Source organism: Temnothorax nylanderi, unplaced genomic scaffold (genome assembly GCF_030848795.1).
Source record: "Temnothorax nylanderi isolate EJ_2023f unplaced genomic scaffold, tnyl_v1.0 TNYL_tig0001_pilon, whole genome shotgun sequence".
In the NCBI taxonomy this organism is placed as follows: domain Eukaryota; kingdom Metazoa; phylum Arthropoda; class Insecta; order Hymenoptera; family Formicidae; genus Temnothorax; species Temnothorax nylanderi.
Genome location: NW_027249063.1, coordinates 1,070,330 through 1,087,954, shown reverse-complemented (window position 1 = coordinate 1,087,954; position 17,625 = coordinate 1,070,330). Strand labels below are relative to the sequence as shown.

Genomic DNA, 17,625 nt, shown 5'->3' with positions numbered 1-17,625 from the left:
TTATATTATGTAATTGATGAATATTAAAATGCGAATGTAATTGCGCAATTCTACTTACTAATTAAACTAAACTTGCGTTGCAACGAACTTGGAGTTAATGCTTTTCCTGACGCTTTGTTAATAACCGAAAAATTCGTAAATGGTGTCGATAACTTCACACCGATACCGCGCGATACAATTAATAAAGTCGAGTTAATAAACTAATTAAAACGCGATAGACCGGCCAAAAATATACAATCGAAATTTCAGTATTGCGCAATACATTTGGAATGCGTGAATCCCGCTAAATAAACGTATTATTAATAAATGATCAATATATCGTGGCTTTTCGGTACTTGAATCATTCGATTCGGTGGTTCGCTTATTACTCGGCGCTTTCAATCCGAAAACGATGAACAAATTACATTTTATAGGATCGATGAAAAATGCGAACCGAAATACAATGCGAATATCGTTAAAGAAATAGTTATTGCCCGTAAATATCGCAACGAGGCAATAATTCCCCTCTTCCGTCGCTTCGATTTGTGCTTTAAACGATTAACATTAAACAACGCTATAAACGTGAAATATTCACGTCGATAATTATTTTCGTCATCTTAATATACTTATGTATCGTTAAGCATAAGTATTAGCTAATTAACGCGAATGGATAAATGTGAAATGAGAGAGTTAGAGAGAGTGATCGCGTATATTCTTGTCTCGAAGAGCAATACGACGATATGCGGAGCGACACGCACCGCGACTTACTCGCTCGATCGTTATTTCCGCGTGAGTGATAGCGCGGCGACCTTGTTTACGCAGCACAGGTCTGTAAGTACGTCACAACTACAAGAGTCAAAACCAAGACTGCCGTCCCGAAATATTCTTCGAAATATTATAACGCTTTATAAAATACATTCAAGCTGATGAATATTCTATTTCTTTTCAAACAAATTATTAATATGCTCGATGTACACGTATTATGGATACTCGTTATTAAAATTACTTAATACGATGTACTTTGCGGTACTTGTGAGAGCGCGATAGACAAATTATACTGTCTGCGAAATATACAAAGATCTCGTGTACATAATATGTCATGCGTACTCGACTCTGTTTGCAAAACGAGCGCCGAGAACTGTGTAACAGCCGCGCCGTTACAAAATGTAACGTATTACAAAATAAATTCATAGATATTCTATTTCTTGTATAAGTTAATTTGAAAGCATTATTTTGCACGCGCGACGCGCTTTGCTTCATAAACTTGTTACCGTATGGAATAATTATTATTTTGGAACAATTAATTAAAATTATTTTTAAAAATTCCATCTATTTTGCATGTAACAGCTAAAATTCTAATACTAATTATGTATTATATAAAGTGGGTTTAATTTCCAGAATGTGCTATTAAAAGATTGTACTGCAGTAGTACTTTCTAAGAAATATACGTAAGTTCCGTAGATAGTAAAGGGACCAAATGTCGCGATCCGTCGCAAAACCCAATAACAATGTCGATACGTTGCAACCGAGTACTTTCCACCATTACGACGTTTTTTAACCACCGAGATGGACGCAAAACCTTTTTATTTCTTTCGTGAACGGACGCGCCGACGTGGTGAAGTATAAAAGAGCGAAGTAACGGAAGAAGCCGTCGTTGAAGTCGAAGAAAGACAAACCACTCGGTCGTGACGAGTCGTAAGTTCCCGCAGCCGGTAGTACCGGGACTCTGGAACGAAACTAATCGAAGAGCATGACGCAGAAGCCTCTCATCCGTGGAGGGTCGCCGCTATTGACTTAGCAAAGTTTGGATTGCCGTGCGGATAAGACGCGCAGCAGAGTCAGCAGGCGACCTGCGGAAGCTTCCAGCGAGCTTCAGCCTCATCCTCGTCTTCACGCGTATTCGGTAACGAAACTTCCGGTCGCACAGTCTGCGTTTAAAGCGACCGGCGGCGAATTACGACGACGGCCGGACATGGACCTGCACTAAAACCGACATTAATACTTGTTCTATCGAGACTCGCGAGAATACCAGATTCGACGTGTACAAGCGTTTGCTTTTGAACGGATAAATGTCTTCCCTTTGCGTTTTATAATATACTCGTAGTTATATTAAAATTTTAAAAATTATATATTGAAGATATAATCCAAAAAAGTAAAGTTATTGATAAAATACACAAGTGCTGTTTAACGCACTTATTATTGAAAAATTTAAAATATATTTATTTCTCGTCGCGTGTAATGATATATTTCTTTTCTTATTGATAATTTCATATAATAGATATTATTAATTGCAAATTATTTGAAAAAACCAAGCTCATAAGCGTTAAACAAGCCAAAATATTTAATTCCAAATTAGAAATAATGTTGTATAAAAAATTGAGAATTGCTTTATATAAATATAGATTTATATAAAAAATAGAAAATATTCTAAGCAAGCTAAATAGTAATAAATTATTATAAATACAATATTGTCATCAGTTTTTCTTAGCTTGCGTAGAAACAATATAAAAATTTCAAATAAAGAAATATACTTTCCGAAGTTCATGGAAATTCGAAGGGAGTGACAGATTAATCATCCACGTTGCTTTGCCCGAGGAAAGAGTTCCTCGCAAATGTCAGGAAAAGTCAAGTCAAAGGCAGAATCGGAGAATGCATTTATATCGTTCGCGAAAGACAACGCGGCGCTCGTTGTCTCGTTAAGTCGACAGAGATCGAGCGTTCGTTCCTTTGGTCTGCGAGAAGGAGCATCGCCCCTTTTCAATACGTCAACCCCATTCAACCTCCGGGGACCCTGGAATTTTTTCTCTGAGCAAGGTGGCTCACGAAGACATCTTTTGCATAAAGGAACACGGTCGGCTTTGATAAAGAGAAAAAGACAGGGACCCGAAAAATAACGATGCTGCGGTACGCATACATGGATAATTCGTACGTGGAAAATATCCTTCAAAAACTTGATTAACGATTTCTGAGTATGCGACGCTGCATGCAAAACACGAAACAAATAAAGCTTTCGTCGTTTTTCGTCATGTTTAATTTACAAGAACAAATTATCCATATACATACATATATATATATATATATATACACTTTAAATGTAATTATAACTAGTGTTATTCTTAACTGCACAATCATATATGTATTTTACTACGATAGAGCAAAATGCTCGTACCTATTAAACATGAATATTCTCTAATTATCTCAAAATAAAATATTCCTTTAATTCTTATTGTCAAAAAAATGTTTCTGTGATGATCTCAATAATTAGATAACCTGTTAGCGACGATAGAATATCAAAATTCAAACCGCGGACCAATCAGAAAAGTGCGAGACTGTTCTCCGCAATTGTTCGTGTTAAGTATAATAGAAACAGATGCATCTGTCCAGACATCATTTAGTAATTTAGTATGTCGAAATTCGCTAATAAAGCGCTCGCTATAACTTGATTTTCGCGACCGAGTCGAGGCTTGATGGCGACCGAGCACGTGAAAACGTGGGAAGGAACGGGATGAATGCTATCGTTTCGCGATAATGGCCGTAATGACGACGATAATGCCTCGACACATGCGCCGCGGAGAACCGGCGGCTTGATATATCATTTAAATCACGACCGGTATCATTACGTACGGATGCTCCTCGTCGTAACAACGATTCCGACCACAGAGAGTGCCGGAGTTAAGCGCACCCTATGGAGAAGACGCTCGTGCGGTGTCGTTAACAATGTCATCTCCTTGTCGTCCACCTACGCGAACGACTGAATATGAAGTAAGCGGGTGCCACACGACGAGTCGTTTGCGGCAATAACGATAGCCCCAACGGTAATAACCCTCTTCGTTTATACACATTGATGGAGCTCTACCGTTGCCAACGAGGAGGTATCACACGTGGAATTACGAGCGTTCGCTTTGTCTCTATTGTGAATGGAAATTTCAGAGTTATATTTCTTACATGCATATATAGCGATATAGGTTCTGAGTAAACTGATCGTTAAGTATAGCCTTCTTTATACGCGTGGAGTGGTTTAATAGGTGCTTATTTATTCCTTCCTAATCTCCTTTTGTTTTCGAACATATGCAAATAATAATTCAGTTACAGTATAATAATTAGCAAGGTACAATTAATGTTATATAATAATTACTCTTGTGGAGTGTCAGTTTCTCAGAAAAGATAAAAAAAAACCTATCTGTATATATGCATTCTAAAGTTAAAAAGGAAATAAACAATTAATAATTTTAAATCATAAAAATATGTTGTTATACATATATAAGCAACAAGATATAAGAAAGGCTATGATTCTGAGTTTAATTAATCGTATATCACAGCACATTTTTTTCATTAGACACATATTGAGAAACGTTTTTTTCTATTGATGTACTGAATAATATTGTTTTATAAACTATCTCTCTTTCCTTTGCATAAATTCCTAAACTCTTCAATTTTAAACTCATGTAACCATCGACGTCTGACCGACAAATCGCCCCTTCTTCAATTTCAAACTATTATTGGGCAAACAGGTCGCGTTTGCAATTGTTAATATTTTCCCAATTTCGAAAACCACGACCGTTTATTTACGCAATAGAAAATTCTCGGATGATCCTGAGGGATTATCGTCAGATTTAAATCATACGCATCCGCGTGAGTGAATCATTTCAGTCGTGTATTCGTTTGCAAAGTCAAATTAATTCGTATAATCTTCGTTATCGCACAAAGCGGAGTGCATAAACCTCCGGTGCTTGCTAACCAATAATAGAATTTCTCTCCTCCGCCCGTGTTATTTCCGAATGAAATGGATAATACCAATTTCCACAATGCACGTTGCAAATAATGCATCGCGCTCAATAGATTTGACGCTCTCTAATGTTTAACGTCCTCCGGTTTATTCATTGACTTCAAAAGAGCGACCATTCGCTTAAGCAGTGAAGTTTTTCCGTTTCTATATGTGACTCGATCGTATTGCTCACTCGTTTATTTTTACTGCCATCGCATATTTATTTTGAATTTTTTAAACAGCACTACAAATAACAATCTTACATAAAATTGGATGTTGTTTTCCAGAGTAGAGAGATATTGAAAATTGTTTTTAACAGTACAAATATATTCGTTATATATTTGCTGTTTTAATTTAAAACAACGCGTTTCGCGAGGCAAATCCTCTCGATTTAATATTACGCCAGATTGCGTTTCCGCGATAGACAGTATTTTCTTAACGGACTAAAATCATGGGGCGCGCGCATGTTTTCTCTGGGTTGAGAGAAATCGCGATCTTTCTTGTTTCTGTATTTTCCAAGCGAAGTAAACTTATCTACATTATTCAAATGATCCTTCAGAGTTCTCGTTTTAGCCTCGTCCAATATTACTCGCAACCGCCACAGTGAGAGGAGACGGAATTCATCCCTGTACCGCAGGGATCAGCGTCGCAATGGATTAAACTATGCACGGCCATGTCGGGAATGCGTTGATAACATTATGCGCATCTTTTTCCCTCATGAATGTCGCCGAGATGCGGACGGACAAAACGAGTGGATTTATAACGGAGGCGAAAGATTCCCCGCCGCCCCTCCCCTCCACCGTCTTCCCCTCGACAAGACCACCGTGCGTAATATTCATTCTGCGAGATACGTTCCTTGTAACACAGGGCGGAAAATCAAGGTTCTATACCGCGCGAGTTACAATCCTCCCCCGCAGGCTGTCCTTCGTCCTTCGTCGACTTATTATTCCGCATTGTTCCAATCGCCCTACTACGTTCTTCGTCTCGGTATCGCGCGTCCATAACACGCGCGCGAATCGCATGTATCGCGCAATTGGGCATGTATCGCGCGCGAGCACGATTAAATTCACTCGACGGGCGAGAGAGGAAACTATTTCGTAACTTGCCCGCTTTGCAGATTCGCAACTACAGATTAAGCGAGAAGGAGTAGGACAGCAGTAGCGGCGGCAACGGTAAGGAAGAAGCGCAGACTCTGGGGGATGTTGGAGCGCGAGATAACGTGCACGGTTTAGGCTGTATGTACTAAGCCGGTCGCCGAACAAGAATACGCGCTACTGCAGCTGCGACATTCTAGCTGCTACATATATGTGCCATATTGTATACGTTAGCTCGTGCATGAAAGAAAACGTTCTTGGCAGAAAAAGATGATTAAAAGACGACATGGGAGCAACGTCCGTAATTTAAATTTTCTTGTCTAGCTAGATACATTATCACACTGTTTAAAAATAAAGTTTTCAAATATTAAAATAATCGAGAAAATATCAAAGTCACTTTGATATTTTGCCGAACATCTTATTTTGTTTATTTTTTAAGTTTTATAAGAAAACATTGCTACTTGAATCATGCGATATAATGAAAGAATAACTCATTCATTAGACTTATTGAAGAGCTATGAATTTGTTTTAGATCTTTAATAATTTCTTTCCTCTAATTATTCTATTATTATTATAAATTCTCTAATAATTATAATAATGAGCATTTTGAATAATATATATTAAATTAAGAAAAAAAATAGCACGTTTAATTTGTGGCTTCTTATTTTACACGATAATCGTAAATCTTATAGCAGGGACACTGAATATTTTATCATTGCCTACGTCTATCGGGAATATGTTCGGATGCGCTCGAAACCGCGCAATATAGTTGCTCCGGGAAAATAGCTTTCATTCGTGGCAGAATAATTGAGGTCACCGCACCACTTCGATGAACGCGGAAATCGGCCGAAATCCCGAAAATCGAATTTTCCGACTTCGCTCCAATTTCAGTCGGCTTTTAATAAGTCAACAGACAAGCTCGCTCGATATTCAGCCCAGCGTGCGGTACCACGGCACAGGCCAATACCGAAACGGCCGTCCTCCCCGTCCGCGTCGTCGGGGCGAAGGCGCGCAGTTCGCGTTTCGTTCCAACGCGTCACGTGCACGCCGTCACCGCGAACCACTTCAAATCTGACACCGCATCGGCGCACGTACGCAGCCGGTTTAAGCGGGCATGTTTGCACTGCCAGTGTTCCGCTAACGAACCTATCCAACCACCCCGTACCCGTCTCGCGAACCCTTAGCGACCCCGGTTGACTCCTCGTCGTCGCTGTATTCAACTGCCATGCATGTTTCACTCCCCGCTTACGCATATTCGCTTTAATGATATAAGTCGAAACGCCGCGAAACTCTTGACGCGTCGAAATCGTTTCTCTAGAATTCTAATTCTCAATCGCGGCACGTCACGTCGAAGAGAAAGCGCATTTCTTCTATTTGCATACGTAAAGACCAATTTTTTTTCAAAGATATCAACAAATTATTTCAATTTTTCTGCACTCTTTTTCTTGTTTTTTTTTTTAAAGAACGTAAGTATAAATACATTGCAAAAAATGTTTGTATGTTATAATTTTCCATTGTATTAAAATTTTAATCTATTTCGTTTATTTCTGCTTTCTAAAACATATAATAATGTCACCATCGGAAAAAAAAGACGAGGATTTAATGGCTGTGCCGATAGAGTTATTTTGTAGATCTCAAGTCAGCAAATAAAGAGGCAGGAAACGATACAGCATTCTCAAAGAGTTAAATGTATTCATCAATTGTTTAGATTTGCCGAAGAGATACTCTGAGGCTAATTCAAATGCGAGAACTAGAGAAACACGGTCAAACAACTGTTAGTGCACGAGTCAGTAGGGAAGAGAAGGTGAGTTGTTCCCTGTCAGAAACAGTTACAAACGCATTTAAGGAAGTTAAATCGGGATGTTTGTTCCTCAACATTTGGCGGCTCTGGCTAAATTCAGGCATTTGCGAGATTAGTTTCAATTTTGAAGGAAATATAGCAGCCGATGTGCAATGACACGAATGTTTGCATGGCCAAATGGCTAATAATTCCAATTTATAAGCTTGTTGTGTTATTAACGTACCGCTACGAAACGTTTTAAACCTTTGTATCGATTAGAATAATCGTATCGGCTTAATTTGAAATATTTAATTTCTCATTTGCATTGCGCGGACAAGTGCCTGACAATGCTAACTTGCGAGATAAACTTGTCGCTGCGAAATGTAAACGGGGCTGAACGAAGCGACCGAATTTGGAAGCATCAGGTGTTATTATTTGAGGAAGACGCGAAAGGCGCGGAAAAACAATGGCGCGGACGCTGCTGCCGTCCCGCGTAAATAAAGAGATAATTTATGATCGTTACACAATGATCGTCATAAATCGCATTTCTACTGGTCGACAGAACGTGCCGTTATGCGAGGAACTCCGCTTCCGCCCGTTAGCCTCAATCCCACCCCCGCACCTCCGCGCCGCGCCGCACTGTCGATATTTTACCGCGGGAACGCAATACACGGCTGGCATAATTTATCTGTTTTCAAATATGCCCGCGCCGATAGATTTACATATTTTAATATAAATTCCTAAATGCCGGCCCCCGTCCATACAGACAGCCCCATGAAGCACCGCGAGTACGTCTTTATCGATCATCATCCCGCCGCTCTTCTGTGCTTTATATCTTGCTTCTTATATACCCCCGCCTTTCCTTAATGTAACAGCTAAGAGCACCTAAAAGTAAGGAATAAAAGCGACGGATTCTTTACATGTCCTCGCGTTATTAATTGTACCGTAGAAAGTAAAATAATAGCGCGGGACACGCTATCATAACTTAAAGCTACCTGCATGCAATTTTTTTAATAAGTGTTTAGGAGGAATATAATCAGTTTATAATTGAATATATATAACAATATTTAATCATTTAAATATATGTATAGTTTTGATTGATATATAGTTGTATATAATGTTAATAGTTTAATAATTATTATAATATATTGCATTTTATTGTAGCTCTGTAAAAGAAGAAAAATCCTGATTGAATATCATCATAACATATGCAACCTTCGAAATGAGCGATGAATTGAATGTAGTATCTCATCCATAACTACACACTAACTGCGAGAAACGCAGAGATTTAATCACAGAGCTAGAATACACTTAGATTTTGACAGGACCCGACATCCGATGCATGCCGGGAAAATCGATTTTCCTGATAACGCGACGCGATTCCAACTGCTCGAAGCACGACGGAACTTGTTTGACACCTTAACTATCGCTCGCACTCGAATGCCTCCCTGGTTGACAGTCGAGCTTGGTACAGTGTGTGTCGCTATTATCGGAAGTTCATGTTTAGAGAAGCACGCACACGGATGCGCAACGTGAAGATAACGGGAGACGTCCGTTTGTGTATAGGAAACGCGCATTTCGATCGTTCACGTATAAATGCCAAATGACACCGCTATATTTGTCATGCGCCAAGCAGGATGTAACCACTGGATGCATGTAGCAGCCACTTCGTCGAAATTTGAATACAACGATTGCACGTGAACGTATTGCCGATAACGTTGCCTCGCGATAAGCGGAATTTGTCACAATCTGTATTTCGAGTATATCTTTTTAGTGCGATATTTATAAGTACAAGGCATCGCGCGAGACAAACATAGCGATATCCGATAGCTGATATTTGTCTGCTGATTACATATTGACCATAAATTTCGAGTGTACATTCTTGCGTTGTAGAATACACAAAAAAATATCTTTATTGTCATTTTTATTGTATTCTTATAAAACAAAGATAGATATATACAAAATTCCTATCTCAGATTTTATTGGATTATTCATTTTCATTTTCTAGATATAAATAAACGTACATTACAGAAAAGATAACATTAGCGAAACTATTAAGTGAAACGTAGACAGTATTACGTTAGGAAAAGAGCATTTTTTCATATAAAAAATGCAAAGCAACATAAAAGCTTAGTCTTAACGAATCTCAAGTTTCCTACTTTATTATTAGCGTAAAGTTGTTTCTTGTAAAGTTGTTGATGCATTAAAAGACGGGCATCTTAGTGGAGATATTCTTCATGGCAACTCCCCGGTATGCTGGATGGTAAGCTCCGTAATCTGCAATTAAGTAACGCATAAAACAATTTTCCTATATTTATCAGGGAGAAAGTACGTTAACGATCGTTTGAACCTGAACTTCTGGTCGCGTTCCAAGAGCATAAATGAGTGCATCCGCTATGTCTTTCGGTTGAAGAGATGGTACTTTCTCGAAAAAGTCTTTCATTTCCTTCGAATCCGCAAGTATGTTCGTTTTTACAGTACCAGGACTAATGCTCTAAAAAGACCGGACAAGTAATAGTCTATAATAATTATTTGCATTGATAAAAAGACGTGTGCTTGGTAATATTTTGCATAAAAATAATATGTTATAAACTTTATAATAACATCTGATGTTACACTCCTGACATGTATGTATAAGTAGCGACCATTGTTTACTGCGGCTCTTATTCTTTTATCGCAGATAGTTTGTCGCCAATATATCAATATGGCGATATCATACATAATAATTAACACGTTTTATTAGTTATATATAAATATTATTATCTATATAAAGTAACATTAAAAAATAGAACAGCAATAAATGAAAACTCGAAATATGATCGCAGCTTACGGTAATTCGAATAGGAGCCTTAACTGATGCTAATTCTCGTCGTACTACATGAGTCAGAGCAACAGACCCATGCTTACTAGCGGGATACAGATTGAAATCAGCCAACAAACCCACCGTCGAAACATTCGTCAGTAAATAATGGCCTAGAACACTGCACATCAAAAGTATTAATATTAAACATATATTGCACAGTAAATAAACACTAAATTTTCTAAAAAGATTTCTCGCAATCCTTGTCTTAAGATTTATGAAAAATTCAAAAAAATATTTATCTTACGAAAATCTATTTATTCTAAAGATTTGTGGGACTTATTCAGTCATTGTTAACATACGAATCATAGGTAACAATACCTGTTGATATTGAAAACATGTCCTTCGACGTTTCGTTTGCGCATCGAACGCACCGCTTTGTTGATACACACTGCGACTGCGAGGACATTAATATTTAACAGTCTTTCGAATGTCTTCCTGTCGCTCTCTGCAAGTGTAATTTATGGAATATTTTTAAATGCGCCAAGAGGAAATGTGCGACGGAGAAAATCTAAGTCTTTTATTGTAATACTGTCAGTATATCTCTCAACGAGATATAACCGCCTTCGTAAGAGGCCGCTGCGTTTTTGAACGACCTTAATAACACTTCACGATCAAAATTAGATTTTTAAATGAGATATTTAATCAGTTCTCAAATTCTTCAAATACTCCAAAATACTAAAACGTTGACATTTGATTCTTCTATAGATGTATATTTATACATCGTTTCTTTTAAATGGATTACAATATTCGTTATTTTTCAAAAAAAAACTTTTTAAAATGTATAAGTTCATAGTTTTAAATTAATATTAACCTGGTTGCATATTAAAATTAAATGTACAACATACATATTATATTTTTGTAGTTAATCACAGAGAGAGTTACAGACTCATTTACCGCTATAAGAGCATACAAATAATATTCATTTCTAATAACTTAAAAGTCTCTATCCTTATTTGCATGATATTCTGTATAAATATGTGATTTATCATACCTATTACTCGTGAATTTTCGCAAACCCCAGCATTGTTGACCATAACATCCACACCACCTAATGTCTCAATATGCGAGAATGCCGCATCGATCTCATCCTCGCGAGTTATATCGCAGCATATAGTATGTAACGTGCCCGGGAAACCTTCCCGCCTGCATTCCGCATCGAGTTTCGCTAATCTTTCTTTCTGGACATCCAGAGCGGCCACGTTCACTCCGTTTTGCAGAAGAGCACATGTAATTGCTTCGCCGATGCCGGATGCAGCGCCGGTAACGACTGCGGTTTTACCAAGCCAACGATCCATAATTGCCTGTCTGCAAGTACGACGTAGCTCGCGGTTGACATGCCACTAATAACTACCGAGCCGAAAATAATATCAAGCTGGTAAAAAGCGTAATCATGAGCATTCACAATCGCAGCGACGTTAAATTCAGCCGTGAATTTGTGGAAATGGCATTTCGATTAACAACACTAACGCTGACGTATATATTATACTTACATGCGTATCTCCTATTCGCAACTGTCAGTGAAACTAGTTTGTCACAAAATGCGCTGCGAAAATCGTGTTATTCCGATACGAAATGATAGTTGCTGCATAGTGATAAAAAATTATCTGACGCAGCAGGTCAAACCGGTTACATCAATGTCGATGGTATCATACGAACTACGCGTAGCAAGTGCACGTAATATAATCAGAGCAATTCTGATATGAGTGAATCACTCTTTTACTCGGAGTGGTGTTGCTAAACTCAGAGATTGCACATGATTGCACATGATTGCACGGACGAGTGCAATAATTCTCTATAAGTGAATATTATAGTCAACACACCTACGTGCACACACATACATTCACTCATTCCTTTACAAAAGTACATAGATACATCGTAATAATATAACAAATTTATGAGTTCTAAACTTCCAAATTAAGGACCAGAATAAAGATCTGTCTATATGAGACGTGTATATATATATACACTTTTTATAATTTTTTAAATAATATTATTGTATAACTTTTTTTGATGTCTATATATTATTATATTAATTACGAAATCACAGTAATTGATGTATTAATACATCCTTGCTATTATTCAAAACAAAGGAAAGAGATAAAGATTTCCCTTAAGATAAGGAGCAGACGCGAACGAGCCATTAATTTTCTTATAATCCACAGCCAGCGAACTGCTATGTTAAAAGTTTTACTCGTATCACACAACTCTAATAGAGAATATTCTGTAAGGGACCATTTTTCGTCGTAGACGTGTCCCGAACGTTGAGCACGTATAGGCCAGACGCATCATGGAGAAGGACAGAGATCCTTCGGCTTAGGTTTATCCGTTTACCCACTGGTTCCGTCCTACGGTTTTGCCACGGCCTTTACTTGTTTTAAGTGAAGCGCGACGTGACCTGCCGCAATCCCCTTCGTATCCACGTACAATCACATTGGCTTCTGCGTACCGTCTCTGAACCAATCTCTTCCGCGGAGACATCGGGCAGAATATCAGGATATTTCGAAATCCCGGAGATTCCGGCAGAGACGACTTCTAGAGACCTATCCCGTTCCATAAGAGGGGATTTTATTGTCAAAATAAACAATACAAATATCTCAACTTATGACCGTCAGAAGTTTAGGCTTCGATATCTTACCGAAAAATATTCATCTATATATGTTTAGATTAAAAGAAATAATTTGAGATACTCTGAAAACGAAATTAACGTTAATAATATATCCTGCGTAAATAATATAGCGAGCAAGAAAATGCAAATATTGATTACTGAATCGATTGGATTGATTAATGCTTTGTGAGCCTGGAATATTTATAGAGAGAAACAGGAAGAATGAAAAGCATCGCGATCTCTTCTAACATGTCTAATAAGCAATGGACAAAATTCAGCGAATGACCGTGTTTCAGCACCGAATATCATACGCGATTTTCCATTTATTATACGAACGAAAAATACTAGATGAAAGATTGGCGACTGTGGAATTTTGTATTTTATTTTATTGCAGCGTAGAATTTATTTTTCTATTGACAATTTTGCTATCTGGGATCCATTGGTAATCTCGAATCTCGAGATTCAGAATAGGAACCGCTGCCGTCGCCGGCGCCGCCGCGCCTTTTCCTCCTCTAGCTCTCTCCCCTTCTTCACAGATAAACGATACTCGTTTCCGGACGCAATAACAACGGCGTGTATCGATCTTCGTGAGCCGGCATCTGGTGTACCGGGTCCGGTGCCGGGCCGAGAGCATTATTCTTGTTCACGCAGGACGACGAGGAAATCGACAAGAAAACCGGAGGAGGCTTCTCTCTCGCTTCCTGGCCCGGTCCGGCCCGCCAGATGCTACTACTACTCGACCATTTCTCAATGTTGCCGTGATTACGCGCATCGTTCCGCACTTACTACCATGGATTCATGTTTTTTTCATAGGCGACAAATTATATAACGACTTGCGGGTACGTGATCTCGTTAAACTCAAGCGAAATTATGAGAAATATGGTATAAAAGATCGATTTCTCTGCGAGATGAACGGTTATATTATGTATGCGTGAGCAAGAGAGAGCTATATGTTTTCCTTTTATAAAATTTTTCAGTATAAAGTTTTTCTCGAACTACTAAATGTTTTTTTAGCAAAAATTTGTGACATGTTACATAAATATAAAATTATTTAATATTAAAAACTGAATAATTTTAAAACCATATAGATTACTTTCAATGCTAAATACTTATATTTAATTCATTTCAAGCACGATAAAACGAGTATGTGTGAAATTTCGAACAGTCTGTACAGAATATGTATATGCGCGCGCGTTTTGAGATTTTCTTAAATATTTTACTTACTCCGCAGAGTGCTTTGAAGTCGATGAAAGGCGAGCGTATTTCTTCAGATATCAGAAATGTTCGGGCACACGACTTAAGAAGTAACGACCTTCGAACCAAAAATATTATTATACTCCGCGCCAGCTGACGAGGAAATCAAAAAGAAAGGTGGAGGAAAGCTGTGTTCTTCGATTCCGGAGCGCCATATGCTTCTGCCGCTTGGCTATTTTTCAACGGGTCGTGATTACATATACCAATCCGTATTGCTACAAGCTCTAAGCTTCCCTTTCTTACAGTATACGTAACCATGAATTGCACGTATTAAACGCGAAAGAAAATAAATTTCAACAAATTGAAAGTTGGTTATAGTACCGATAGAATAAGGAAAGCTTCAGAATAAACTGTGACACGGACGCGGACATTTTTAAGACGAGTGTAATCTTTCTCCGTATAAGCGATTGATAAACCGCGGTAAAGATTACTTTCTCGGAAAATAGATAAAAATTTAATCACTACAATCTTACAACTTCGAGAAAAGTTTTCATATCTTGTTTATTTGCTTCTTATGTACGTTACGCGTGTATGTATCCTCGCCGTATTTCCAACAGCTTCGGTGAAAACATATAACCGGTCGACTTCTGTCCAGAATCTTCGATTCTACAGAAGTTTGGCTTTACACGTCGTTTCCGCCGGCCAGATGTGGAGAAACGACCATTGGGCGCCCATAATTTTCGAGTTATCGAAAAAACTTGGGATCTGAAGCGAAGCGGGTGCCCGCCGAGAATTTCCGAAACTTTCTTTCCTCGCCAGGTGCAAACGAGATGCAAACAACTCGGCTGCCAGACCATTTTGAAAATTCCGAGCGGGTCATCCAAGTAGCTCCGCATGCGGGAAATGCGAAATCAGCCGCCCACGCGTTCGCGCGAGCATCCGGCTTCCAATAACTTGAAAACTATGATAGTTCGATTGGGGGGGAGAGGGTGCGGCTTTTAAAATCTTAGCGTGACAAATAAAGTCGAAAAGGAACATGAAAGAAAATTTCGAAAATCCGGACTCGTTGACCCACTTCAACTTTCCGAGTTGAAGTAGTTGCTACCGCGGCGCGATAAGACGCAAACGAAGTGCGGCGACTTTGTCCAACAAAAACTCTGAAACTTAAGAGCGAGTCCATCGCAAAGTTCTCCATTACCGGCCCTCGGAAAACTGTTTGCGTAATATGTAGGACATAAATGGGAACGAAATTCAAGAAAGTCGCTGCAAAGTTACATCGCGCGGAGAGAGTCACGAGTTTCTTTTGTCCGTTCCTTTAATTATTCCTCCATTTCTCAGAGATTCATATTTATCCGGTGTGGAAATAAACTCGAAAATCTATGATGTTCGCGGCAAGAAAACGCTAACTAGAAAGCGCGTCGTCCCGAGCGGGGATGAGAAAAATGAAGAAAGATTTACCCGTTTTCCGCTTCAAAGCACCAGATGTTCCCGTTAGTCGGCCATTTCTCAACGACGCCGTGATTACACGCATCACTTTGTATTGTCGCAATATCGCGCGTTTCTTTTTCTGATAGCCGCAAAATATGCATGATACAAGCGAGCGTTGTAGAAACTTATTCTAAGCTGTATGTCATATTACGATTAACGAATAAATATTTCTTCGCAATTTTGTAGCAATCGATAAGATTACTCATTCAATTTCCATTGTCTTAACGTTTTCATTTAAAAAAGAATAAATTTTCAGTTTATTGAATAATGTGTTACTAAAAGTTGATGATAGTGAGATTTATATAAACTGAAGAATTATTCGGAACGTGTTTTCCAAATTTCAATAGCGGATATACCTATTTTGCAAGAAGCATTGGTAGAGAAATACAACAGGTCAAGACATGCAGACCCATGCGAAAAAGATGTCTGCAAGAATGATCAATTCTTGATTTCCGAGAGTATCCCTGATTCCACTTGACGAGGACGGAGATTCCTATGACAGCTTTACAAAGAGCTCATCTCTAACGGAGGTTGTTGCCTGGAAGTTATTTGAAAGCCTATTCGGAAGTTTAAAGGAACTATCGAAGAATAGCTGAGAACACATAGAGCGAGAGACGGCATTCAACTTCGTTTCCGAAGCAATAAACGATAACGGACGGTATCGACGTTCTTTCAGGCTATCGAACTAATCTATAAACGTGAAGTAACTGGTTCCGCGTTCTTATGATGTCAATTCCATATCTTCGTTCATCAATCTCGTTTTGTACATTTAAAAGATAGATGTGTAGGTATATCTAAAAGATAATACGCATAAATAAAACACTTATAAAATAAAAAATGCTTATGAAAAATAACCATTTCACTAATAATGCTAACAATAAGTAGGTTTACATTTAATAGATATTCCTATTACAACAATAAAGAAAATAAATTTTTATTTAAATTATGCTCAACAAAAAAAATGAATCGTCGTGAGTCTTGTCTTAATGCAATAATAAATAACTACTGAAATCATTTCAAACTTTTTCCATTTACTGAAGCATGAATAAATGGCATCGGTACTTCATTTCGATAGTTTCCTGTAAAATATCTTCGACATTTAATGATCGCCGTCGATGTCTCAACGTTGTTGAGTGCATCCTGTATTGGACATATTTTACGAGAAAGGAAGAAGCGTTTCTCTCTCAACATTCTAATAAAAAAGGCTAAAGCGAACAAAGAAATACAGAAATACGGAATGCTTCGACGTGACTCTAAAAATTCCGCCTGACAGCATTCCTGTTTAATTTATATCATTATCGAATTCTTTGTCTATTTCAGCGACTGCATTAAATTACATCACATCTATGTTTTATGTTTTCAACAAGAACACATCACGTGTTGTAATAAGTTTTACGAAGAGAATCCTATATTTTTATATAAAGAGATTTAATTTGCAACGTAATACTATATGTGTATAATATATGTGTAAAAATATCTACAAAAATACGCTTATAATAAACATCATATAACTGTATTATGACTAATAAAGGTATGAAATACAAGCATGATACTTTTTCTCACGCACGCGCATTAGTCCAAAAATTAAAAGAACTATTAAATTCCACATTGCACTCTGAATTATAAAACGAAATGATGATAATTCAAATATTCAAGCCCGCGATTAACGCTAAATACTTCAACAACTGCGTACCCATGTTTTTCTGCCACCATCAAACTACCTCTTCGGCTGATTACTTCACCGCTAAAAAAACAAAAAAAAGGGAAATAAGGAGACCGTGCAAACTCGTAGTTAGTTTTATTCAACGCCCCGACCGTTTCCACGGTCTGCATTCTGATCATTCTGATGCACGGGTC

The 17,625-nt window shown here is 38.1% G+C and overlaps 1 protein-coding gene and 1 long non-coding RNA gene across 3 annotated transcripts in view; both read right to left on the bottom strand.

The window, feature by feature from the left end:
• Nucleotides 1–17,625, bottom strand: part of LOC139772089 (uncharacterized) — a 154,328-nt gene that overhangs the window by 101,162 nt on the left and 35,541 nt on the right. The window lies entirely within an intron of this gene.
• On the bottom strand, nt 9,526–12,142 carry LOC139771856 (farnesol dehydrogenase). 2 transcript variants are annotated; one of them, XM_071705107.1, is made up of 6 exons: nt 11,972–12,142; nt 11,473–11,828; nt 10,800–10,926; nt 10,449–10,599; nt 9,969–10,112; nt 9,526–9,895 (listed from the first exon to the last, which is right to left on the bottom strand). In XM_071705107.1, exons 2-6 carry the CDS (start codon nt 11,774–11,776, stop codon nt 9,854–9,856), a joined length of 768 nt encoding a protein of 255 aa, XP_071561208.1. In that variant the 5' UTR covers nt 11,777–11,828; nt 11,972–12,142; the 3' UTR covers nt 9,526–9,853. The 2 variants fall into 2 exon arrangements, with proteins under 2 accessions (XP_071561208.1, XP_071561124.1); XM_071705023.1 differs by having other exon boundaries at nt 11,473–11,786.

Bases quoted from the DNA above. Each gene is read 5' to 3' on its own strand.
- LOC139771856 (XM_071705107.1), bottom strand. From the start codon at position 11,776: ATGGATCGTTGGCTTGGTAAAACCGCAGTCGTTACCGGCGCTGCATCC. The intron at 10,927-11,472 runs GTATGATAAATC...TTACACTTGCAG, and splicing joins CGAAAATTCACGAGTAATAG to AGAGCGACAGGAAGACATTC. The intron at 10,113-10,448 runs GTAAGCTGCGAT...CGGTCTTTTTAG, and splicing joins AGGCTCCTATTCGAATTACC to AGCATTAGTCCTGGTACTGT.